At 44.1% G+C, this 27,731-nt stretch overlaps 1 protein-coding gene across 1 annotated transcript in view; it reads left to right on the top strand.

Moving 5' to 3' along the window:
* Positions 1-27,731, top strand: part of fmn2b (formin 2b) — a 326,311-nt gene that overhangs the window by 243,508 nt on the left and 55,072 nt on the right. Inside the window, exon 15 of the mRNA XM_078405062.1 lies at positions 3,604-3,655. Within this exon, the coding sequence (XP_078261188.1) occupies positions 3,604-3,655 (52 nt within the window). The remainder of the gene's footprint in view (positions 1-3,603; positions 3,656-27,731) is intronic.

Below are 27,731 nucleotides of genomic sequence, written 5' to 3'. Positions count from 1 at the left end.
CTCAACAATCCTTGTCCACTGGAATGAAGAAGTAACTTATTTTGATTTTTTTTTAAAATTGCTTTCAATCTTACATGAATCTATAGTAATTTTAATTATTTGCATTGCATAGTTTAGCTTAGAGATACAGCGCAGAAACAGGCCCTTCGACCCACTGGGTCTGCGCCAATCAGCAATCTCCGCACGTTAACACTATCTTACACACACAAGGGTGAATGTACATATACATCAAGCCAATTAACCTACAAAACTTGGCGCTGCAAGCGCTCTAAGGCAGCAACCCCACCATGCCGTCCTAGGTTTCTAGATTTCTCATTGCTGGAGCAACTTACAAAGTGTTAAATTCATTGGTCGCTTGGCCACCCCTGGTCACGCTCTCATTTCATTTAGTGCCATCGGGAAGAAGGGGGCGGCATGGTGGTAGAGTTGCTGTCTCACAGTGCCAGAGACTCTGGTTCTATCCTGACCACGGGTGCTATGTGTACGGGGTTTGTACGTTCTCCCTGTGACTACGTGGGCTTTCTCCGGGCATCTGGTTTCCTTGCACACTCCAAAGACAAGCAGGTTTGTAGGTTAATTGGCTTCAGTAAAAAAATTGTTAATTGTTCGGTGCGTTGGATAGTGCTAGTGTACGGGGTGATTGCTGATCGGTGCGGACTTGGTGGGCCAAAGGCCTTGTTTCCATGCTGTGACTCTAAAGTCTAAAGAAGGCACAGGAGCACCTTTGGGTATAAAAGAAAAGGTACCCCTCAAGTTCCTATTAAATCTTTCCCCTCTCGCCTTAAACCTATGTCTTCTGGTTCTGGATTTTTCTGCTCTGGGCACTCAGGTGGCTTTCAGCCCTTCTGATTCAGATGTTTTTTCTGTTTTATAAAAATAAAGTCACATTTGACTTTCCATTTGGGGATTTAAGGGAACTGACTCAAATGATTAGATAGCTATTAAGATAAAGTTTTGGGGAAGGTATAATGAAGATGTGCCAGGCAGGTTTAATTTTGCACACAGTGGTGAGGGTGTGGAACACACTGTTAATATCACCAACAACTACCGGACCACCCATATTGAAGCAACGACCAAGAAAGCACACCGACGCCTCTACTTCCTTAGCAGGCTAGGAAATTTGGCATGTCCCCTACAACTCTCACCAACTTCTACAGATGCACCTTAGAAAGCATTTTATCAGGATGCATCACAGCTTGGTTTGGGAACACCGTCATCCAAGACTGCAAGACATTGCAGTGAATTGTGGACACAGCCCTGACCATCACACAAACCAACCTCCCTTCTATTGATTCCATTTATACTTCATGCTGCCTTGGCAAGGCCAGCAGCATAATTAAGGACAAGTCCCGCCCTGACCACTTCCTCTTCTCCCCTCTCCCATCAGGCAAAAAGGTATAGAAGTGAAAAAATGCTCACCACAGTTTCGGGGACATCAGGCGACTGAATCATCCTACGACAACCAGAAAGCAGTGCTGAACTACTGACTACCTCTTGGGTGATCCTCAGACTATGCTTGATCGGACTTTGCTGGCTTTACCTTGCACTAAATGATATTCCCTTATTATGTATCTATACACTGTAAATGGATCGATTGTAATCGTGTATTGTCTTTCTGCTGACTGGATAGCATGCAACAAAAGCTTTTCACAGTACATCAGTACACGTAACAATGAACTAAACTGCCATGGCTGGTAGGGGAGACAGATGCAATAGCGGTTTTTAAGAAACGATTTGGATAGACACATGGAAGTGCAGAGAATCAAGGGATATGGATCATGCACAGGCAAATGAGTTCAGTTTAACTTGACATCATGTTCGGCATAAATTAGGGTTGCCAACTGTCCCGTATTAGCAGGGACATCCCGTATTTTGGACTAAATTGGTTTGTCGGGACCGCCCTTGTCCCATATTAGTAGGGTTGCCAACTTCCTCACTCCCAAATAAGGGCCAAAGGGTGATGTCACCCAGCCAGCAGCCACGTGCTCCCGCTCCACCAATGGCGGCCGCCTGGGCCAGGAGGTGGGTTGCTACGCAACCTCCGTTAAGCGGCGCCCAGAATTCGCACCAAAATGTAGTAATAATCAACAAGGTCTTAAAATCCTGGGTTTAAATGTACAGGTTTGAGCAAACTCGGTGTAAAATGTAACATTAAATCAGTACTTCCAAGTCACGCAGCGGGTTACAATCCACTTAAATTAATTAAACCTGCGGGAATTCATCAAATCCACAAAAAACAGTCAGAAACTGAGCCATTCTTTGACACTAATCGCAGGTTCCCCATTGACAGTCCAGTTTAATTCATTGCGGCAGCCGGTAAACCGAGCCAGACTCTGCTGTCTTGGAGGGCATGGTTGGTTGGGTGGGCGGGAAGTCGCTGAGTTTTTTAATTCCTTTCCCCTCCCCAGAACTTACAGACTAAGGCAGTGTCCTTGGTGAACCTGCACACAATGCCGGTGAAGTTTGTGGTTGAAACGGGCGAATCCGGCTCGCAAGAGAGGAGGCGCCGGCCATCAGGAGGAACAGGAGGCCGAGCTGCCCCAATGGGAACATGGTGTGCAGCCGGCATTATTAACACTGAGAGAGCTGCCCTTGATGTCTCCAGTGCCATTATATATATGGAGCAGGCGCTGGCCACACTCGCTCACACTGCAATTGCCACCCAATGCAAGGGCGTAATGTATTTCCTGCCCATACTGCAGAGATCCCCACTTGTACTTTAGAAACCACCTTCCGACCTTTACAAAAGGAGTCACAATGCTCCACTGTCCGACTTAAAGCGATTTGGGAATGACGACCAGTCGCCAACTCGAAACATTAACTCTGTTTCTCTTTCTGACCAGCTGAGATTTTCCCCGCGACATTTCTGTTAAATTTTACACCGTTAGCCCAAACCTGTATATTTAAACCCGGGATTTTAAGACCTCGCTGATTATTACTACATTTTGTTGCGATTTCTGGGACCTCTTGATGGAGGTTGCGTAGCAACCCGCCTCCCAGCCCGGGCAGCCGCCATTGGTGGAGTGGGATCACGTGGCCGCTGGCTGCGTGAGGGCACGGGGCGGTTACTTCACCTTGTCCCGTATTTGGGCGTGAGATAGTTGGCAACACTAGTATAAACATAGTGGGCCAAAGGGCCCATTCCTGTGCTGTACTGTTCTGTGTTTTTTTTAAAGCCCACTTGTCCATTTCATATTTGTTTTTATTTAAGAATTCTGTTCACTGAAATATTATTTGCTCATTCAATAGTGAACAATTGTTTCCCATTGACTTTCTGAAGAGGTTCTTGAAATGCAATGCATGTTTTTAAACTGGCACTTGATCATTAAGCTTTCACTGAGATCCAGTGAAGAAAGCCTTTGATCCTCGTGTTTTATTTGCCAATGATATGCCTGAGGTTCTCAAGCTTGTTCTCAGAGATTCGAGGGGTCTTGGGGCCTGTTGTAGCTTCTGTTTCTTTTTATTTGAGTCAAAGCTAAGCCCAATTTAACTTTCAAAATTAGAGTAAATGGTGCAGTTATTTTTTAAATGCTCCAATTTGCAAGTGTTTCAAGTTGACCTTTTGGCCACGCCATTAATTGCTGCTCTCTTTTGGATTCACAGCAAAGTCTGATCAAGAATCTCAGGAAGCTTTCTTGTCTGGAACACACAAAAGGTAAAAAAAAAATTTCACAGGCTTCTGATCATAAGTAGAAATCTCATTAAGCAAACTGTTTCCCCTTGGTGATCCGTTCAGAAACTAGCCCCAAATATTCAAAACTGAACTGGCTTCTGGAAAGCAAAACGCATTATTAGCAGACTATTAATGTTTGTGCATCAAAGATTGCATGGGTTTGCAGGTGTAAGGGATCAAGGAGACCATTTTTCCTCTCTATCTCCCCAAAGTACATCAGATATCCGAAATGAAATTCTTGTCCTGTGCTGCATCCAAGATTTGCTAATTGCTTTAAAGATTGTATCTCCTTTTAGTTCAAACACTGGTGGTATTTATCTTGGAAGAGCTGGCCATTGATGGCAAAAGTCCTGAGTGTGGTAACAATGTGCTTCAATGAAAGAGTTGGGATGAAAATTAGTTCAAGTTTTTTTTTTGTCGTCATTGAACTCTGTAGAAGAATTTGGGTGATGGAATTTTTGAGTGAAATGATTAAGACGTTTGCTCGGTCTCGTTGCTTCCCCTTTGTGGAAACTTTAGTATGACAAAGGTTAGCACAAGGTTCTTGATGGACATTCTTTGACGTCCAGCACAAGGGTTTTGATCAACATCCATTCATGTACAGCACAAAGCTCTTAATGGACATCTTTTGACATTTAGCCAGCTATAACATTGAGCACAATGTTCTTGTTAGTCACCCTTACTAAAATTTAAAGGTAGACACAAAATGTAGGAGTAACTCAGCGGGCCAGGCAGCATCACAGGAAAGAAGGAATGGGTGACGTTTTGGGTCGAGACCCTTCTTCAGACTGATCGCAGCTGCGGCTTGCCTGCAGTCCGTCTGTCTTTTGTGTTTTTTGTTGTTTTTGTCTCAATTGTAGTGTTAATATGATGTAGTGTTGTATGTTATGTTTTTGGGGGGGGTGGGGGGGAGGGAACGGGAACTGTAACTGTAACATTCTCTCTCCAGAACGGAGACGCGACCTTTGTTCTGTGCCGTGTCTCCGTTCCCGTTGCGGCCTACCACCGGCCATGCACCTGGGACCACCTGGGTCTCTGGTTCGCAGAGCCCGCGGTCCGGACTCACCACCTGCGGCGCTGGCTGCCTGCGAATGCTGCGGGAACGGCTGCGACTCGTCTCCGGAGGCTCCGGCGCGGGCCGCGTGGACGTCGGAAGCCCGCAGGCCCCTGGATGGGGGCCGACATCGGGAGCTCCGGCAGCGGCAGAGGCAACGTGTTCGCCCGCCCCGAATCGCGGGGCTTGGGTCGGCCCGCCGCGGACCTTTCACCGTCCGGCGCGGCCTGAAATAGGCCGCGGGATTTTTTTTCACCGCCCAGCGGGGGCTTCAATGTCGGGAGCCCCGACCGCCCCGACGTGGCAACTCCAACAGCCTGACCGCGGGACAAGACGGCAGGGAAGAGAAAAAGACATTCTGGCCTTCCATCACAGTGAGGAGGGACTGGAGGAGACTCACTGTGATGGATGTTTCTTTTTGTTTGGTGTTAGTTGTGATTGTATGTGTTATTGCATTTTTATTGATTAATCTTATTGGTCTTATTGTTCAACTGTGGGTAATGTTTCATTTTACTACACATTTATGTGTATGTAACAAATAAACGACTATTGACTATTGACTATTGACTGGAGCTGGAAAATTCAGCTAGACATGAAAACTTGTCCAGTCAGGCTGAAGAAGGATTCCAACCTGAAACACCACCTGTCCAATTCCTCCACAGATGCTGCCTGATCCGCTGAATTCATCCGGCTCTTTGTGCTATTGACAAGCAATGATTGGCACCATTCTAATTACAGCTGGCCAAGTGAGTTCCCAAGGTATTGCTGCCTTTGGTACCCAAGGGGAGGAAAGTTCATCAGTTTAGTTTATTGTCCCTGGTACCAAGATACAGTGAAAAGCGCTTTTATTGCGTGCTAACCAGTCAGCAGAAAGACTATAATGATTACAATCAAGTTGTCCACAGTGTACAGATATATGATAAAGGGAATAACATTCAGTGCTAGATAAAGTCTAGTAAAGTCCGATTAAAGATAGTCGGAGTATCTCCCTTGAGGTAGATAGTCAATCAGGACTCCTCTCTAGTTGTCAAGGGGATGGTCAGTTGCCTGATAACAGCTGGGAAAAAACTGCCTATGAATCTGGTTTTTTTTACACTTTTGTACCTCTTGTCTGATGGGAGAGGGTACAAGAGGGAATGACTGGGGTGAGACTCATCCTTGATTATGCTAATGGCCTTGCTGAGGCAGCGTGAAGTCTAAACGGAGTTGATGGACTAGTTTGTGTGATGGTCTAGGCTGCGTCCACAATTTTCTGCAATTTCTAGTGGTCTTGGATGGAGCTGCTCCCAAAACATGGTGTGATGCATCCCAATAAAGTGCTTTCTACAGTCCATCTGTAGACATTGGTGAGAGTTGTTGGGGACATGCTGAACCTCCTAAGCCTTCTATGGAAGTAGAGGCATTGGTGTGCTTTCTTGGCCATTGCTTTAATTATGGGTGGTCCAGGACAAGTTGCTGGTGATATTTACTCTTAGAACTTGAAGCGTTCAACCATCTCTACCTCGGCACCATCAATGCCTATCGGGGTATGTGTCAGGGAAACATTAAGGAGAAACATAGTTAAATGAATATTCTTCTTCTTGCATATGGCGGGCACAGCCTAAAGTTGTAGGTCAAGGGTAGACATCCAGGCCAGGGCAGCATCAGTTGCTGGGTGGATGGCCTTGATGCCACCAGGGAAAAGCCTCAGTGAGCAGTCATTCACGATGTGTGGGATGGTCTGGTCTGGATATCCGCAGTTGCCTGTCATCCCCACTTGTGCAGGTGATGGGCTGTTCTTGCATGGAGGGTGCGGATCCTGTTCAGGGTTAGCCATTGCTTGCGATGGAGCTCAAATCCCAGTGGTTTCGCTGTGAGGTCTGTGATGACCTCTTGTGAAATGAATATTGAAGAGACCAGCGGTTGGGGGAGAAGCTGAGACACTAAGCAGAACTAATTAATGTAAGCCTCCAAAGGAAACTTGTATTTTGTACACTGTGGCATAGACAGTTCAAGCAGGATGAATACATGAAATGGCTGGGTTAAAAATCAGATAACCATGATAGATCAGTCAGCAGCTGTCCTCCTGGCTCCGTGGCTAATATGTTGGAGATTTATCACATATGTTTTGTATGGCTCCATTACAACGGAAGGAGATCAGGCACACTGGATGGGTACAACTGTCATGTCTCCATTCTAACGTGTTTTTCTTTGTTTGATGTGAGGAAGGAGGGCTGTATTTATGTATTTGCAGAAATATTTTTTCTGGGATTACTTTGGAAATGATGTGTCAAGTTATTTTAAAGACGGCGGCACGGTGGCGCAGCAGTAGAGTTGCTGCCAACAGCGCCAGAGACCCTGTCTACGGGTACTGTCTGTATGGTGAATTTGTCAAGCATTGGGAGAAGTGAATCACTATGGTTCAATAGTACTTTATTGTCACATGTTCCTAGATAAAGTGAAATTATTTTTTTATCCAGAACCAGGGGCCACAGTCTTAGAATAAAGGGGAGGCCATTTAAAACTGAGGTGAGAAGGAACTTTTTCACCCAGAGAGTTGTGAATTTGTGGAATTCTCTGCCACAGAGGGCAGTGGTAGCCAAATCACTGGATGGATTTAAGAGAGAGTTAGATAGAGCTCTAGGGGCTAGTGGAATCAAGGGATATGGGGAGAAGGCAGGCACAGGTTATTGATTGTGGACGATCAGCCATGATCATAATGAATGGCGGTGCTGGCTCGAAGGGCCGAATGGCCTCCTCCTGCACCTATTTTCTATGTTTCTATTTGCATATATTAGGCGGCACAGTGGTAGAGCTATTGCCTTATAGTGCCAGGGACCCGGGTTCAATTGTGACTTCAGGTGCTGTCTGTAGGGAGTTTGTGTCCGCCTGTACGGTGTGGATGGGGATCGATGGTCGGTGTGGACACGGTGGGGCGATGGGCCAGCTTCCGTGCTGTTTCACTAAAGACCCAAGTTCAGTAACAATCTTCCTATACATTAGGCACAATCATACTTAAGTACAAGAGTGTAAAATAGTACCTTACTCAGAGACAGTACACAAGAGTTGCCACATTTCTGCCGCCATCTTGTACTCTCCAGCCAGAACAATCAACTAGCAAGATCTCAACTCATAAATATTGGTCTTACCATGCATAAAGTGTTAACATCTATTGTCTCCCCAATGCTCCTCTTACTTTCATGTATTAAACTGTCACATCCTGATCCAAAACATCACCTATCCATGTTTTCCAGAGATGCTGCCTGACCTGTTGCGTTAATCCAGCACCTTGCATCTTTTTTTAAATAAACCAGCATCTGCAGTTCCTTGTTTCTGCACCTCATTCCTCAGTTGGAGTCTAGATTGAACTTTTGAAAGAGAAAGTTCCTACTGTTGAGGAGGATCGGCTTTTGTTGAGATAGAACAGGGCAGCACAGTGGTGCAGCAGTCGCTGCTGTCTCACAGCGCAAGAGACCCTGGTTTGATCCTGACTTTGGGTGCTGTCCATGTGGAGTTTGCACCTTCTCCCTGAGAGCGCGTGGGTTTCCTCCAGCTGCTCCAGATTCCTCCCACATCCCCAAAACTTGCAAGTTTGTAGGTTAATTGCAGGTTAAAAAATTGAGGACAAAACTCTTGCCCGAGAGACAAGGAACGCTCTGTCAGTCAGGAAGTGATAAATAGAAAAAAGAAAGCAATTATGTAAAAACAAGAACTTGCAGATGCTGGCTTACCAAAAAAGACACAAAGGGCTGGAATAACTCAGCGGGTCAGGGATGGCATCCTTGGAGAACATGGATAGATGACATTTCCAGTCAGGAGCCTTCTTCGGACAAGTGATTAGAAATGGGTAGGAAGTAACTGCATTGCTGGTAACACCAAAGATAGACAGAAAATGCTGGAGTAACTCAACGAGTCAGGCAGCATCTCTGGAGAAAAGGAGTAAGTGACATTTCAGGTTGAGACCCTTCTTCAGACTCCAGAGATGCTGCCTGAGCCAATGAGTTATTCTAGCATTTTACAGAATACAGAATAGCTTTTATTGTCATTCATTTTACCGAACAAAATTAATTTGCCAGCAGTACAAAAAAACAAAAAACACAAGACACACGACCCCAACACAAACATCCATCACAGTGACTCCAAACACCCCCTCACTGTGATGGAGGCAAAAAAACTTCCTCTCTCTTCCCCCATGCCCCTCCCACGGACAGACAGCTCGACCCCTACCGAGGCGACCGACCCGCACAGCCCCCGCAAGGAGATGGAAAGTCCCCGCGGCCAAGCCGCACCGGGCGCTGTTAAGTCCCGCGGCCGAGCCTCGCCCCGAGGAAGAGACCTAAAAAAATAAAGATTTCCCCCACCCCACACCCCCCCCACACCCCCCACACATACACAGCCAAAAACAAAACACCCCAACATCAACACACAAACAAAAAAGGACAAAGGACAAACAGACTGCCAGCGAGCCGCATCCGTTAGGCGCCGCCACACGTGACCAATTTTGTGTCTATCATTAGATATGTGAGTGAGATGGAACCAGAAATAGAGGGGGAGCAGTGGGAAGACATTTTATTCCTGTTGATCGCCTAAATTGATGTGGTCAACAATGTTAATATGTTTGTTGGCATAGGATATATTTTGGTTTCAATTGGTCATTTATTTGCCTTAATATTGTTATCGCAAAGAAAATTGAAAGAAGCAGTGCTTCATTAGTGTTGTAATTATATAAATATCATTTGTAAATTGTTTATTAAACCTTTTGACCTATTAGAGAGCATGAAAGGGAGTCAGAGGTTATCTTTGGGCACATTATTGCCCAGAAGGGTGTTAGAGATTTGTTGGATTGATTTCAAACAAAATGGAGATCGTATGGCAGATGTAGAAGGTGTTGCTGTTGTGTGAGGAAGATTCTTTAACCAGGGCTGTAGTAAACAAGGAGACTGCAAGGATATTGGATGAGATAGTTTACTTTGGTTTATTGTCACGTGCACTGAGGTACAGTGAAAGGCCTTTGTTGCTTACTAACCAGTCAGCAGAAAGACTAAACATGATTACAACTAAGCCATCCACAGTGTACAGATACATCATAAAGGGAATAACGTTCAGTGCAAGATAAAGCCAGTAAAGTCCAATCAAAGATAGTCTGAGAGTCTCCAATGAGGTAGATAGTAGCCTGGGACTGCTCTCCAGTTATTCAGTTGCCTGATAATGGCTGGGAAGAACTGTCCCCGAATCTGGAGGCATGTGTTTTCATACTTCTGTACCTCTTACCTGAGGGGGGAAGAGCAAGTGGCCAGTATGCGATTCGTCCTTGATTATGCTGGTGGCCTTGCTGAGGCAGCGTGAGGTATAAATGGAGTCAATGGAAGGGGGGTTGGTTTGTGTGATGATTTGGGTTGCATCCACAATTCTCTGCAATTGCCTGCAGTCTTGGATAGAGCTGTTCCCAAACCATCGATAGACATAAAAAGCAGGGGTAACACAGCGGGAAAACCTTTCTACGGCACATCTGTAGATGTTGATGAGAGTTGTTGGGGACATGCCGAACCTCCTAAGCTTTCTCAGGAAGTAGAGGTATTGGAGTGCTTTCATGGCCATTGCCTCAATATGGCTGGTCCAGGCCAAGTTGCTGGTGATATTGACTCCTAGGAATCTGCAGCTTTCAACCATTTCTACCTTGGCACCGTCAATGCAAACTGGGGTTCACTGCTTGAAGTCGATCACTATCTTGCTGACATTGAGAGACAGGAGGTTTACAATCTCCTTCCTATACTCCGTCTCATCGTTATTTGATACCCCGCCCGCAACGGTGGTGGTGTCTGCGAAATTGTAAATTGAATAGGATTTGTTCTTGGCTGCACAGAAGCCAATTAACCAACAAACCTGCACGTCTTTGGAAATGTGGGAGGAAATCGGAGCATCCGGAGAAAACCCACCCAACCTTTAGACAACCCTCGGGAGTATGTACAGTCAGCAGCCGGAGTCAGGATCGAACCCGGGCCTCTGATGCTGTAAGGCAGCAACTCTACCACTGTGCCACTGTGCTGCCCCACAACCTTTAAGGTACAGGAATAGTAGCATAGGACCAGACTCTTGTCTCAACTCCCTGGTTTAAGAGGGAAGAATTAGCCAAGCAATTAGAAGCCAAATAGGATAGTGTCAAAATAGGGAAGAATTGTAGATGATGATTGAGGAGAAAATTAATTGCCACGTGAGCAGGCATAGACAAATAAGCAAAAGTCAAAGTGATTTTCCCACGAGCAAATAATTTGATTTGACAAACTTGAAATCATTTTTGTTTGATGTCGCAGAACATTCACCAGAGCAGTTTTCGGTCTGTATAAATTTTTGAAAGATATTTGATAAAGTGATACAGGTAAGGGTGTTAGCAAAATTGAAGTCTGAGATATTTGAAGTCATGAAAAGTTTGTAGATCAGCAAGCAAAGACAGGTGGTCTCACCTTCCACGCCTCCAAGGTCGGCTGCGGGAGGCGTCCCCGCTAGAGCATGAAGATTGTCGGCCTGGAAAGGAGAGAAAGGACGGCTCGCTGGTGATCCGAATGGCTGCAACGGGCCTTTATGGCCAACTGCAGATTGGACTGTGTAAAATGGCAACAAACTCTAACAACTATTGCACATGGACTCGGCAGGTTGTTTCTATGCATAGGGTACTTAATCGGGGATTGTCTTGTAAGTGTGGTAATAATCTCTGATCTATACGCAAAAAAATGTATTTCACCGTGCCCTGATCCATGTGACAATGAAAGAACCATTGAACCATTTTAGTAGCCAAAGGGTTAATGGTAATAAGGTGCAGATCTTTGGTGATTAACAGAACTGTGGTGAAAATGAGGGAAGCTTTTAACACATTTGGAGAGCATTGCCTCATAGGCTGGTAGCTATCGAACTTTGCAGAGAGAATTCTGAAACGTGCTTTATCCTTGATGCTAATCTTCGAATGATGATCTCCAAACCCTACCCAGATGGTATTAACATTTGAGTTAAGCTTTATTTTCCTTCGTTTCGAGGGTGATAGGGGAGGAAAAGTCTGTTGCAACATTTCCAGACAAAATACTTTCATCCCGCAGGATCTTAAATAGAAATTAAAATATCAATTCCATCATATTGCCTCCACTGTTGTCTTTTAGATTAGATTCGTTTATTGTCATATACACCATGTAGCAATAATGTTCCTGGTTCAAATTAAGTTCACGGTAAATAGTATGCGTATGTTAATAAATGAGATAAATGCAAAAAATTGCATTCAAAAGAAAGAAAGATGCAAAGATTATAGTGCATAATCCAAGTAGTGCAAAAGAATATTAAACTGCAAAAACTAATTGTAGTCAAGGTAAGAGTTCAAGGGCAGCACAGAGAGGTAGCGGTAGAGTTGCTGCCTTACAGCGCCAGAGACCAGGGTTCGACCCTGCGGGTGCTGTCTGTCTGAAGTTTGTACGTTCCCCTTGTGACTGCATGGATTTTCTCCAGGTGCTCTGGATTCCTCCCACATTCCAAAGATCTGCAGGCTTTTGGGTTAATTGGCTTCTGGAAAGTGTAAATTGTCTTCTGGAAAGTGTAAATTGTCCCTAATGTGTAGGATGGTGCTATTTTACGCTGGTTACATCGCTGTTATATTCTGTCGCTATTATATTGCTGGCTGGCGCAGACTCGGCTGGCTGCAGGGTCGGTTTCCACACTGTATCTCTCAAATTTAAAGTCTAAGAATGAGAATACTTAGCAACACCTCTAAGAAGAGGTAGATGGACTGGGTCTGAAGAAAGGTACCAACCCAAAACATCACCGATCTGTTTCCTCCAGTGATGCTGCCTGACCCGCTGAGTTACTCCAGCACTTTGTGTCTATCTTCATTATAAACCAGCTTCTGCAGTTCCTTGTTCCTACTATGGCGTGAAAGAGATTATTTGCTCTGGAGTCCAATGGCAGTGGGGAAGAAACTGTTCTTGAGTCTGGAGGTCTTAAGCTTCTATCTTCCCTCAGAGGTAAAGATAAAAGGGAATGACTATGCAACCTTGACAATACTTCCATCTCACAATTTGTTCTTTTCCTGTTTATATGCCTCGTTGTCATCTTCCCCTCAGCCAACAATAGACCATTTCACATTTCCTTGATCACCGTCTGCTTTGATTTGTCGTTTTCACACCGTACCTTTTCATATCTCGTTTCCCTCTCCCCTGACTCATTTGAAGGGTCTTGACCCACAACGTCACTCCTTCCTTCTTTTCAGAGATGCTGCCCGTCCCGCTGAGTTACTCAACATTTTATTGTGTTACATATTTAGGATGTTAATGAACAACATGGGACTTGTGCTTTGCAACAGTTCCTTCTTAAGCTTTCACTTGTAAGGTGAAAATGTGAATCGATGAAATACGACTGCAGTGAAGATTTAAGCAGGGATTATGACAACCAAACAAAAATCGAAATCAAATTATGCAAAAACTGTAGTTTAAACCAACTATTAAATTGCAAAGCATTGGATCTACCCGTGGTTCAGAGGCAGTGTTGTTTTCTTTTTATTCAATATAAGCACTGAAGAAAGAAATACTTCAACCTTAAAAATAAGTAGAGGACAAGAGATGCCTTTATGAATTGGCTTTTTGTTATTTTGAGTGGGATAGAAATAGAAGATCAAACTTGCGTTAAAGGATTAGGCTCAATCATGCCTCAGTTAAGTATCATGCTTGAAAATGCAAGTTAACTCAAGGTTATTATCAAATAATTACAGGTAAACAGGCTGTCACTACTTTATTTCAACATTAATAGGATATGCATATTGTGTCGGCTTCTTGAACCCCTGGGAAGGTGCAAATGGCCTTCATTTTGACCGACGGCCGTTAGTAATTGCAATAGAGATGGGCGATTGCATGGTCGTGTCTGAAGGACATTTCAGCTTCAGCCAAGTTGCTGTGGAATTACATTGGCTTTTGTTTCCAGGTCATTTTTTCTTTTCAAATAGTATTTAAATGGCATTGTGAGATTCAAATGCAAATTGTCGGCATTACGAGTAGGGTCATGTAGCAAGTGCGGTGTACACATTGCATTCATCCATGTAAAGAGATATAATGATACAGCACTGAAAGAGACTATTCAGCTCACCTTATCTGCTCTACATCTTTGGTAGAGCTCTCAGACTAATTCCAGTCTCCAGCCTTTTGCCAATAGTCCTGCAAATACTCCAAGTATTTATCTACTTCCTTTAGTTTAGTTTACTTTAGTTTAGAGATACAGCGCGGTAACAGGCTCTTTGGCCCACCGAGTCCATGACGACCAGCAATCCCCATACACTAGTACGATCCTAAATACTAGGAACAATTTACAATTTTTACCTAAGCCAATTAACCTACATAAGCTGTAAGTTTTTGGAGTGTGGGAGGAAACCGATGTGCCCAGGGAAAAAGTGGTCAGGGGGAGAAGGTACAAACTCCGTACAGACAGCACCCGTGGTCAGGATCGAACCCGTGTCTCTGGCTCTATAAAGCAGCAACTCTACTGCTGAGCCACTGTGCCAGCGTCTTGCATGTTAAACCCCAAGGATCCTGTAAACGTTTTAAATAGCCTCAACTTGTCCTCCCAACTTCAAAGCCCCTCCAGGTCTTTAAATTCCCAAGCCTCTTTTAAAATTGCACCAATTAGCTCATCTCCCCTCTGTTCCCCCTTCCTGCCAAAAAGGACGACTTCACTCTCATCAGCATTACGTTTTAACTGGTATGCATCTCTTCATTCCACCAACCTATCCGTGTCTTCTTGGACTAATATTTTAATGATTATTACATTCTTGTGGTTTGAGTCATCTGCATTCTTTGAAATTATATCTGTATCATGCCCAGGTTGTTCATTTACACCATATTGAGCAATAGTTCCTCTGTTGAACACAAATACATGCCTCCTTCTGATCTGAAGACTTTAGACTTTACTTTAGAGATACAGTGTGGAAACAGGCCCTTTGACCCATCGAGTCCGTGCCGAACAGCGATCACCCAATACCCTAGCACTATCCTACACGCTCGACATAATGTACAATTTACAGAAGACAATTAGCCTATAACCCTTCGGCCCATCGAGTCTGTGCCGACCATTGATCACACGTTCACAGTAGTTCACACTGATGCTGGAGTAACTCTGCAAGTCAGGCAGCATCTCTAGAGAACATGAATCAGCGACGTTTCTGGTCGACACCCCTCAGACTGAGAGTCAGGGAAGAGGGCTGGCAGTGAGTCTGGGTTAAAACCAAAGATACTAGAGTAACAAGATTGACCACTCCGTTGAAATCGCCTATACTGAAGTGTAGTATGCAAAGGAGCCATTTTAGTAGGCAAAACCCACCATCCGTTATGCCTCTCGCAGTGTAATCAGTGTTTTGGGGGAACAGTATGTCTGCTGCTGCCAATCTCCTGTCCCCCCACATCCGGACCAAACTCAGATCCTGGGGGGACAGGGCTTTCTCCATCGCTGCTCCCACCCTATGGAACTCACTACCCCAAACCGTTAGAGACTCCTCCACACTCACCACATTCAAAACATCGCTGAAGTCTCACCTGTTCAGTACTGCCTTCAACCACTAAAGGTCACCTCACCTTCTGTCTCCTTTCTCTGTTCGTTTACTTATTTACTTATTTATCTATTTATTCATTTCCCTATGTTCTCTAAATCCCTGTAAAGCGTCTTTGAGTATATGAAAAGCGCTATATAAATGTAATGCATTATTATTATTATTATTATTAAAATGCAGAATATATCTCATCTATCAATTCACAGATTTTTGTTATTTTTCTTTTTAAATGTTTCTGCGAGTTTCTGCCTACTAAAATGGCGCCATGACATACTACAGTTTTTAGGGTCGAGTGGTCTAGTTCCTCTACTATCTTTGGTTAAAACTTAGTCGGAGAACAGGTGGAATCAGAGTGGGAGCAGTGAGAGAGAATGTTGAAGCTCAAACTGCCCGGGGCATGGCATGGCTCAGTTTGGTGTGCTCCCTGAAATCCTTCAGTTCTTCAAGTCCCATTTGAGCTCGACAAGCCATGGCAACATTGTAGTGATGGGCTGCAACGTTGCAGATGATAGACTTCCCCTCCTGTTTCTACTTAATACTTTCATTCTTTTAAAAATTATTATCCTGTGCCTTTTATCCCTGTGAATTTGCCTTCATCTTGCCGCCATCCATTGCAAACATTTACAACTTAACTTCACACAAACCACCCTTCCTTTCATCGACTTCAGCTACACTTCAGAAAGCTGCCAGCACAATTGGGGCCCAGTCTCACCTCAGTCACTCCCTATTCTCCCATCTCCCATCAGGCAGGAGATGCAGAAGTGTGAAAACACACACCCCCAGATTCAGGAGTAGTTTCTTCCCAGCTATTATCAGGCAACTGAACAATGTAACCCGAAACGTCACCCATCCTTTTTCTCCAGAGATGCTGCCTGACCCGCTGAGATACTCCAGCATTTTGTGTCAATGAACAATCCTCTCATCAGCTAGAGTGTGGTCCTGACCTCCCATCTAACTCATTGGAGACCTTTGATTGGACTTTAGTATAAGAAAATAACTGCAGATGCTGGTACAAATTGAAGGTATTTATTCACAAAGTCTCGACCCAAAACGTCCCCCATTCCTTCTCTCCCGAGATGCTTCCCGGACAGCTGAGTTACTCCAGCACTTTGTGAATAAATACCTTCGATTTGATTGGACTTCATTGGGCTTCAATGTAAAATCTTTGCACCCTTTATCCTTTCTCTTTTACTGTGCAATGTGGACGGCTTGATTTTATTCATGTATAGTCTTTTCACTGACTGAATGGTGCACAAACAAAAGCTTTTCACTGTACCTCCGTACACGTGACAATATTGTAAAGATGTAATATTAGACAATAGGTCTCAAATGAAAGTGGCGCAATGTTTTTGCAGTGTGTCAGTGTGTGGAAACGCATCGATTTTTTTCATGAAGGAACTGGAGTGTTCCTGTACAGTTTAAGAGAAGAGATAATAAGAGGAATGTAATCAGAGATTGAATAGCTTTCAGAAGGCATGCCCAAACAAGGTATGGCAATAAGGATTTAAATATAATTATTTTGAGGTAAACGCTGATAAAATAAACACTCACAAGAACTCTCGTGCATCTTAATCATCTGGAGCAATTTAAATTATTTGTGACTGGTTCACAAGGAAAAAGTACAAAGCGGTCCTGCTGGAACAAGTTGCCGATTACAACACTTCATGCGGTCGTCAAGGGAATTGATTTCTGGAGGATGTATGGTGCCTATAATGGGTGGTTTTGCAATTGCAGCAATTTGCAATTAATATTTGCTGCTGAACCTGGATAAGTGAGGGGGGGGGGAAATCCACCTTCACTTCTGTAAACTGAAACTTGTAGAAGCAGATAATAGGCCATTTGACCCCTCCAGTCTGCTGTCATTGAACACAATCCTAACTCCTGCCTAATAATATTGTAAAGGGAACAAAATGCCAGAGTAACTCAGCGGGTCAGGCAGCGTCTCTGGAGAATAGGAATATGTGACGTTTCGGATCAAGACCCTTCTTCAGACGTCTCCCTTACCCCAATTTAGTAATTTCCCCCAAGGTCTAGACGTCCCCTATTCATAACTATCTTAAATCTTCTGTTCACAAAGTGCTGGAATAACTCAGCAGACTCATGAATAGGTGGCATTTTAGGTTGGGACCCTTCTTCAGACTCCATCCGCATCAGCAGTTCCTTGTGCCTATTTAAAACTTAAGAAGATGTCGTTACTGTCCCCAGAATGCTTTTGCACTAAATCATCAGTCACCTGGCCATGTTCTTTCCCAATATAAGGTCCAGTATGGTCTCTCCCTGAATTGGAATATCTATATACTGTTTTTAAGAAACCCTTTTGGATACGCTTACCAAATTCTGCCCAATCTAAGCCTTTTGCACTGAGGATGTCCTACTCAAAATGTAGAAGCAAGAAAATGTAGATGCTAGCTTACCAAGGTAAGATGCACAGTGCCAGGGTAACTCCAGGCAGCATCCCTGGAGAACATGGATAGCTGATGTTGTGGGTCGGATCCCTTCTGCAGACCCAGTTGACTGCCCGAGTTGATAGTGAGGAAATTAAACGGCCACTACGACAACCTTGTTTCAGCATCTCTCTGTAAGCCAAATTCCATGGGCTGTTCGAGCTCTGTAAGGGGGTTAATCAGTAGTTGCAGCTGGTTGCACTTCCTGCCCTCATTGCTGCTGGGAACAGTATACAAGTGTTCCTGTCATAGCGTAACTGGTATAGTTTAGAGATTCAATGTGGAAACGGCCTTTTGGCCCATTAATCCATGCTGACCAGCGATCACCCGTACACAAGTTCTACCCTACCCACAAGGGACAATTAACATGCAACCTACCTACAAACCTGCAAGTCTTTTGAGTGTGGGAGGAAACCGGAGCACCCAGAGAAAACCCACGATGTCACAGGGAGAACGTACAAACTCTTTACAGACAGACCCCTTAGCCAGGATCAAACCCGGGGCTCTAGTGCTGCGCCACTGCGCGGCCCCAATGATTTAAAACAAAATGAAAATTACTACAGGGATGTCACGTTTAACACGTTTGATTTTTGTATTTTTGGAATGACATGCTTGTTCCTTTAATACCAGAGCTTGATTTTGCACACTTGTTTATGGAATAACCCCCTCAAATTTACTGCTGACAGGGTAGTCACATGTATGTTTGCACAGAGGACGCCATTTCTCTGGCTCTTCATACCGTCCTGACTCACCTGGAGAGACAGGGCACATACGTGAGGATGCTATTTATACAATACAATACAATACAATATATCTTTATTGTCATTGTACAAGGGTACAACGAGATTGGGAATGCGCCTCCCATACGATGCAATAATTTAATTAATTTAAACAACCCAACGAAACAAATTGTAACAGTTTTAAGACAGAATAAAGTGCAAGTAGATCTGTGCCGGTTCACTGTGCGATGTGACCATCCGGCTCAGCAGGACCGGTTCATAGCAGCTGTGGCCCTGGGGATGAAGCTGTTCCTGAGTCTGGAGGTGCGGGCATAGAAGGCCTTGTATCGTCTGCCCGATAGATTATAGCTCTGCCTTCAATACTGTCATCCCCATCAAGCTCACCTCCAAACTTCACCAGCTAGGCCTCAGCTCATCACTATGCAATTGGATCCTGAATTTCCTGTCGGAGAATTTCCTCAGGCAGTGAGACTGGGCCTCCACCTGTCCTCCACTACCACTCTGAGTAATGGCACACCACATGGTTGTGTATTGAGCCCCACCCTCTACTCCCTCTTCACACACGACTGTGCTCCTGCATTCGACACCAACACCATCGTCAAATTTGCGGATGACACGATGGTGATCGGGCTGATCTCCAACGGTGATGAATCAGCCTACAGAGCGGAGGTGCAGAACCTGGCGAACTGGTGCTCAGAGGACAACAACACAACTAAGACCAAGGAGCTAATCATCAACTTTAGAAGGTCACAGAATGTGGAATACGCTCCAGTCCTCATCAACGGGGACAGAGTGGTGAGAGTGTCCAGCTTCAGGTTTCTGGACACACATATTTCAGAGGACCTCACATGGTCCACTAACACCGCTGCGCTGGTCAAGAAAGCACAGCAACGGCTGTTTTTCCTGAGGACGCTGAAAAAGGCTGGTCTGCCCCAACAGTTACTGATGACCTTCTACCGCTGCACCACAGAGAACATACGGCATCTCTGTGAGGTATCTCAGCTGCATGGCAGCGGATAGGAGAGCTCTTCAGTGGGTCGTCTGCGGAGCGCAGAGGATCATTGGGATACAGCTGCCAGCTCTGGAGGACATCTACAATGCACGCTGCCTCAGGAAAGCCACCAGCATCTACAAGGACTCCACACACCCATGCCACCGTCTGTTTCAACTACTTCCATCTGGTAGACGTTACAAGGCCTTCTACGCCCGCACCTCCAGACTAAGAAACAGCTTTATTCCTAGAGCTATAGCTGCTCTGAATCAGACCTGCTGAGAGCCCCCCATGATCTGTCTCTGCCCCCAGGGTCATCTGGCACAATTGACCCTGTATGAACCTATTTGCACTTTACCGTGTTTCTTTTTTTTTCTTCTCCCTTTTTGTTGTTTTTTGTTTTTGCCGTTTATTTATTTTATAGCATCGATATGGAAGTGGCATTCTTAATCTCGTTGTACTTGTACAATGACAATAACGATATATTGATTGATATTGATGTTTAAATTAAGCCTTTTTGAATTACACACTGCTTTTCACGCATGTAACCCCCGTGTAAAACGAAAGGTGCCTGAACCTATTTCGCTGCCTTTATTTTGCTCTGCACAAACTCTATGGCTTCGACTGCCACTTCTTTTAGACTCTATCATTCCAATTTTCAATACAGTATTCATCCATTTACAGAATGCATACACCACTGAAATGTTATTTCATGTTCCTAATTGATAAAATGGTGGTAAGAGATATTAAACCATAAAATGAAAATCAAAAAATAAATTGCTGGTGCTGGAAATAGGTTTAAGGTGAGGAGGGAAAGATTTAATAGGAACCAGAGGGCAACTTTTTTACACACAGGGATGGTAGGTATATGGAATATTGGTATATGGAATGAGCTGCTGGAGGAGGTAGTTGAGGCAGGTATTATCATATTGTTCAAAAATCATTTGGACTGGTACGTGGATAGGATAAGTTTAGAAGGATATGGACCAAACACAGGCAGGGGATACTCATGTAGAAGGGGCATGTTGGCCGGTGTCGGCAAGTTAGGCCAAACCCTAGTTCAGTTTACTGTCACGTGAACTGAGGTACAGTGAAAAGCTTTTGTTGTGTGCTTTCCAGTCAGCAGAAAACCAAACATGATTACAATCTAGCCATTTATGGTGTATAGATACATAATAAGGGAATAACGTTTAGTGCAATATAAAGTCAGAAAAGACAGATTAAGGATAGTCCGATGGTCACCAAAGAGATAGATAGTAGTTCAGCGCTGCTCTCTGGTTGTGGTAGGATGATTTAGTTGCCAGATAACAGCTGGGAAGAAACTGTCCCTGAATCTGGAGGTGTGCGTTTTCACACGTCTTCTGTACAAAGGGCCTGTTTCTACGCTGTATATGACTCTAAATCTGAAATCCAAACAGAAATTGTTGGAAATATTCAGGTCAGGCTGCATCTGTGAGAAGGGGAGGTTAACTCTGGAGACTTAAGAGTCTGCAGATGCTTGAATCTGTAACAAAAAATAAGGACAGCAGCTGGAGGAACTCAGGCAGCATCTGTTGAGGGAAATAAACAGTTGACGTTTCGAGCCCACTAGTAGGATTAAATGAAGGGGGTGGCAGGTGGGAGCAGCATGGAGCCAAGCCCTTCGACCCATCCTGTCCACACCGTTCATCAATCGCCCATTCACACCAGTTCACAAAGAAAAATGTCCAAAAGACATTGTCTTTTGAGGAGAACAGAACTTTATTCTACCGTAAATATGTGAAAAGTCAGAGGGTGGTGAATCTGTGGAATTCTTTGCCACAGAAGGCTGTGGAGGCCGTCAGTGGACATTTTTAAGGCAGAGATAGATAGATTCTTGATTAGTACAGGTGTCAGAGGTTATGGGGAGATGACAGGAGAATGGGGTTAGGAGGGAGATCAGCCATGATTGAATGGTGAAGTCGGCTTGATGGGCCGAATGGCCTAATTCTACTCCTATCACTTATGACCACGTGAAAAGTAAAAGTAAACTATTTGTATAATTTAATACATTTTGGATTGTTTGGCCCCATTTAAAGAGATTACACATCCAAACCAAAGGTTTTCAGCGTTTGAATTGAATAGGCACTTACACTTGCAAATAGTAGAGGCATTTGTTGGACTCCCTCTTCTTCCACGAGGCTAATTTATTGATTGTGCAGTTGGAAAAAAACTTGCCACCACTGGGCACATTGTAATGCTGACTACGCATCAAGCCTTGAAGATTAACTTTCCTCATAGGACTTTTCCATTGAAAGTTGAAATTCCTAAAATTCTTAGGATGGAGGAGGTTAAAATCAGAGTTCACACTGGTACAAGTGTACAGAAGGAATTGGCAGTTTAAAGTTTTACAGACTGTTGGTATTTCGCTAACTGTGACTGATCCAAGCAGTAACCTTTTAAAGACGATTTATAAAGCCAGTCGGGTTTATAGTTCTTTAAATACAAAACTTGTTGGCTGCATTTACACGTCATTTGGGCGTATAGTTAAGCAAATTGAATGATTGTTGAACTTCACGTTCCAGAAATGGACATTCCATTTCCTTGATCAAGGTTAAATCTAGAATTCAGTGCTATTTCTTCCATAATGGCAGTTCTCTGTAGCTCTAACGTGAATGTTAAAGTGGAGGTTTGAGACTGCTTAACAATAACACCTGAGGAGGAGAGAGATTGAGCAGGGACAAGTGAAAGATTCAATGAACTAGGATTAAGGTGTTTAATGTAAAAACTGCAGATGCTGGTTGATACTTAAGGAGATTATCAATCTGAGGAAGTATCCCTACCCAAAACATCGTCTATCCTTTTTCTCCAGAGATGCTGCCTGACCAGCAAAGTTACTCCAGCACATTGTGTCTATCTTTAATGTGTTTAATGTTCATTGGTGGCTCAATGTGGGGAAAAAAAGTGACTTGTGTATGCTTTCTAAATTGAAATTGCTTTTCAGTGGGCGGCACAGTGGTGCAGCTGGTAGAGCTGCAACCTCACAGCACCAGAGATCTGGTTTGATCCTGACCTTGGGTGCTGTCTGGGTGGAGTTTGCAAGTTCACCCTGTGACCACGTGGGCTTCTTCCTGGCGCTCCAGTTTCCTCCCACATCCCAAGGCATGCGGGTTTGTTGGTTAATAGGCCTCTGTAAATTGTCCCTAGTGTCTAGGGAAAATGGGATAATATGGAACTAGTGTGAACGGGTGATTCATGGTTGGTATTTACTTAGTAGGCCGAAGGGCTCGTTTCCATGCTGTATCTCTAAACTAAATTATCAGTGGTAACTGTCTAGGAAAAAAACTGCAGATGCTGGTACATATCGAAGGTAGACAAAAAAAAATGCTGGAGTAACTCAGCGGGCCAGGCAACATCTCTGGAGAGAAGGAATGGGTGATGTTTCGGGTCGAGACCCTTCTTCAGACTTAACTGTCTGTAGGTTCTCAAAAGAAGTGGCAACACATGGTGTTATTTAATTAAAAACAATTTAAATGTTAACTTCTAACCCATACACAAGTCATGTTTTCCCACATTGAGACACGAATGAATATTAAACATTGGGCGATATGGTGGTGCAGCGCCAAAAACCCGGGTTTGATCCTGACCATGGATCTGTACGGAGTTTGTATGTTCGGAGTGTACGTCTGTACGGAGTTTGTATGTTCGGAATGTACGTCTGTATGGAGTTTGTATGTTCGGAGTGTACGTCTGTACGGAGTTTGATTGTTCGGAGTGTACGTCTGTACGGAGTTTGTATGTTCTCCCTATGACTGCATTTTCCCCGGGTGCTCCGGATTTTTAGGTTTATTGGCTTCTGTAAAGCGTAAGTTGTCTCTAGTGTGTTGGATAGTGTTAGTGTATGGGAGTGATCGCTGGTCGGCACAGACTCGAAGGGCCAAAGGGACCGTTTCCACACTGTACCTCTAAACTAAACTAAACACACTAAACCAATTGCTTTTCATTAAATCCAAGGGTAGTAGATTATTACACAAAAGCCACCCAGTGAAAAGGTGAAATATTTACATCAAAATAGGCACTTTATCCAAGATATTTATGAATAGGTGTTTTATGATGTGATGAAACTACGCAGGTCTGTGTTTATACAACGTAAGCAGTCAGACAGCGAAGGCTCCGGTCTGGCCGCACTGGAGATGTGACATGGAATGTTTTCAGTAATCGGCAAACAAATGACATCATTGAGTTTACAATATTGATAAGTGTAATAAAAAAGAGCTTGGCACTTGAGCAATTTAGCCTGTGTCAGGTGAAAATTAAATGTTGGATTTACACAAAGCCACATTGCTAGTGTTTACAACTGCACCGACCAAATGTCTTGATTAATCCATTACAATAACCAGGTCTGACAAGAAAATGGATTCAGTGCACTTACCTTTCTGTTTATCGTGAACTGTTCACTAAACAGTGAAAGCCATAGATAAGCATTCAACGCTTCTCTCACTGTCTGCACAAAGCCTGCACTGATGAGCTGTTCTTTGTTAAATGGGACTGATGTTTTAAGAAGCTTTTTCACTTGTGCATTTTGAGAATTGCTGCCAATTTTACTTTACTTTAAACTTTAGAGATACAGTGTGGAAACAGGCCCTTCGGCCCACCAAGTCTGCGCTGACCAGCGATAACCCCCTACACTACCAGGGACAATTTACAATTTCTATCAAAGCCAATTAACCTACAAACCTGCGATAGACACACAAGGGTATCACCGTCTATATCTCTCAATTCCCTTATCCCTAACCAGCCTGAAGAAGTTTCTGAACCCGAAACATCACCCATTCCTTCTCTCCAGAGATGTTGCCTGTCCTGCTGAGTTACTCCAGCTTTTTGTGTCTTATCTTCGGTTTAAACCAGCATTTGCAGTTCCTTCTTACACGACCTGCAAACCTGCACGTCTTTGGAGTGTGGAAGGAAACCGGAGCACCCGGAGAAAACCCACGCAGTCACGGGGAGAATGTACAAACTCCACACAGAGAGAACTCGTAGTCAGGATCAAACCCGGGTCTCTGGCGCTGTAAGTCAGCAGCTCTACCTGTTTCTGTTCTTTGTGGCTTTATGACTCTTCCAATCTCATAACATAACCAATACTTAGAGATGTCTTCTTTCACTTCTGCTCTTCCCCTGTGGGAATGTGGTGGTGTGATACATTTAGAGAGGATGCACGTGAAGGACCAAGAAGTGGTTGAGGGCAAACAGAACGATCTCTCAAATGAGGTGCAGCAAAGAGTGTAGTGTGGGAATCTCTGGTCTTGTGAAGCCACATTGCAGAACCCAAGACGCATTGTGGTACTGTGTTTAGCAACAAAACAGTTTAAAAATAATTGCAACTGATTAGTCTGTAATCACTGTATTATGTATATGGTTGAGTAAAAAGATGATTTCCCAATTAGAGATGATGGTAGCTGCTTGTTGGATGTATCACACTGAATCATCGGGTTGTGCTTGGATTGGTGATGATGTTACGGAGAAGCATTTGTCCACAGTTAAAATTGGTAGGATTGAACATGTGTTTGAATATTTAGTCAAACAGCACGGAAACAGGTACTTCAGCCCAACATGTCTATGCCGACCAAGATGCCCCATCTACGCCAGTCCCAGCTGCCCGTGTTTCCTATCCATGTACCCGTTCAAATTTTTTCACCCTTTGAAAAAATCTTTGCCCTTTCAACTTAAACCTAAACCCCTTGGTTCTCAATTCCCGCACTCTGGGCAAGAGACTCTGAACATCCACCTGATGTATTCCTCTCATGATTTTATACACCTCTATAAGATCACCCCTCATCCTCCTGTGTGTCCGTGCGTGTGCACGCACGTGTCCGTGAGTGTGCGCGCGCGTGCCCAACCTGAACCTGATCCGTACATGGGACATGTTATCACTTCATGAAGTGAGCAGCCAGGTTATCTGGAACAGGATTAGGTGGATTGGCATGGATATCCAGCACAGAAGTGGCTCAATCAGCCCAGCGTGTCCATGTCACCTGTTTAAGCTGCTCGCACTTTCTCCTGCCTTGTCTTATCAAAACTATCTCTTGGCTAGTCTCCCCTTAAATGTATCTCAGATTCTGTAGTAGTGAGTTTGTTTCTAATTATTTTGTTGATGGCTTCTAGATTTGTTCTTCCCACATGTGAAAGCACTCCCTCAGTGTTCATTCTATCAGAAGCCTCTTTTACTTTACAGACTATAGGCAGATTATCTCCTGGCTGCCTTTTCACAAGAATAAAGTGCCTCTTCCTGTTCATCCTTTCCTGATTATGTATAAACTTGTTATAATAATAATAATGATAATAATATATTTCTTTATTCGTCCCACACCGGGGAAATTTACAGTGTTACAGCAGCAAAGTGGATAGCACGAGATCATTCATTATCGTCATCCTCTTAAATCCTGCATGCGCCCACTCCCCTGTCTCCTTTTTAATGGTACAGGTCCACCACCGATTTTCCGGCACCTTTGGTTCCAGAGCCTTTTTGTCGGACCAGAGGTCATGGCCTCCGAGAAGAGTCCAATGGTACCAGAACGGTCTGCCTAGGAGCCGAGATACCAGCCGGCAAAGTCAACCTCGGAAATCGGCTATGGGAACGGATCTGCCCGCTCCGGCTGGGTCAGTGTTCCAGAGCCCCTTCTGCAGGGGGCGATTTCCACCCGCCGATCGGCACGGAAGGCCCGGTGAGGTTGTGATCAGCTGCCTCACCTGGCTGCGGCGCCATATTTTCCGGGGGGTGATTTCAAATGCACTCTCGTAATTTTAACCACATTACATGAGGTGCCGGACCACTAGTTGCCAGAAAATCGGAGGGGGACGTACAATATAAATGAAAGGACACAAAGAGATGGCGTAACTCAGTGGGTCAGGCAGCATCCCTGGAGAAAATGGATAGATAACGTTTTTGGTTGAGACCCTTTTTCAGACTGGCACTTTGAGTTCTTTTGAGTACGAAGAAGCTTCTGCAATGTTTCTACTCTATAATATAACTGAAAGGGAAAGGTGGTTGAGCTCTGGTGAGGCAGGAGTAAGATCTTTATCTTGTGTTGGAAGTGTATAGAGTGTACGTGGTGTTTGCATTTAATTAGACACCTGAGGGAGAAGTTTAGCACCAAATTGAATGATTTTGCAGTTCAGAGAACTTTGCTTTCAAGTAAACATGGGGTTTGAAATTGCCTGGGAACCAATTAATTGCACATGTGGTTGTCTACTCTGATGTAATTAAGACTTCTCTTACCAATGTGGTTCTACTCTATGTGGCTTGTACTTTAATAAGTCAAATTACTTACCATGCTTCACTGTGTTAGTCTGGCCTCGGACTCTGCACTATTGCTTAGACTTTAGGCTTTAGAGATACAGCGCGGAAACCAGCCCTTTGGCTCACAGAGTCCGCGACGACCAGCGATCACCCCATACACTAGTTCTATCCTACTCACTAGGGATTGACCTACAAACCTGTATGTCTTTGGAGTGTGGGAGGAATCTGGAGCACCCAGAGTGAACCCATGCGGTCACAGGGAGAACGTACAAACTTTGTATAGACAGCATGCGTAGTCAGGATCGAATCCGGGTCTCTGGCACTGTAAGGCAGCAACTCTACCGCTGCACTGCTGTGCCTCCTGTTGTGTGGTTCTCTGTGACCGTCACTTTGGCAGGTCCAACATGAGCACTTCGTATCTACTTTTCCACTACTTGAGCGATGATATAAGCTGCTGGGCAGCTTTCATTCCAACTTTGAATTTGGCTTCCCCATGGATAGATAAATATTATGGGTCTGGGGCAGACTGAGACAGTGATCTTGTCATTTGCTGAATGGTGCTAAAGAAAATGGAAACAAATGCAATATACAGCCTTTATTAGTTCTCCACAAACTCTCCCAAATAAAAATCATGCTTAGGAAATGACTCAAAGCAGCCTTGAGAAGAGGCATGGTTTGATCATAATCTTGCTTACATCAGGAAGCAGCTTCAGTATTCTCTCAATGCCTTCATAGATAACTTGGTGGTTTTATTTCACAACGGGTAGTGTTGTATGCATTTTTTAAAAAAGTTTACTAGCACTGAGCATTTACATGAGTCTCTTAGGAAGCCAGAAAACGTTCACATTAGCATTTGCTGAAAATATACCACCCAGACATGCACATTTCATTTTATCCTTCAGATAGGTTCAATTGCTGAGATTTATATTTGTTAAGTTACACTGCCGTATTTTTTGTTTAAAGGCAAATGTTGCATATTCAGTGATTATACACCAATGAGCCAAACTATTATGACCACTGACAGGTGA

This window comes from Rhinoraja longicauda, chromosome 9 (assembly GCF_053455715.1).
Source record: "Rhinoraja longicauda isolate Sanriku21f chromosome 9, sRhiLon1.1, whole genome shotgun sequence".
Classification (NCBI taxonomy): domain Eukaryota; kingdom Metazoa; phylum Chordata; class Chondrichthyes; order Rajiformes; family Arhynchobatidae; genus Rhinoraja; species Rhinoraja longicauda.
The sequence above is the reverse complement of the archived record's forward strand: the minus strand, read 5'-3'. Positions and strand labels throughout refer to the sequence as shown.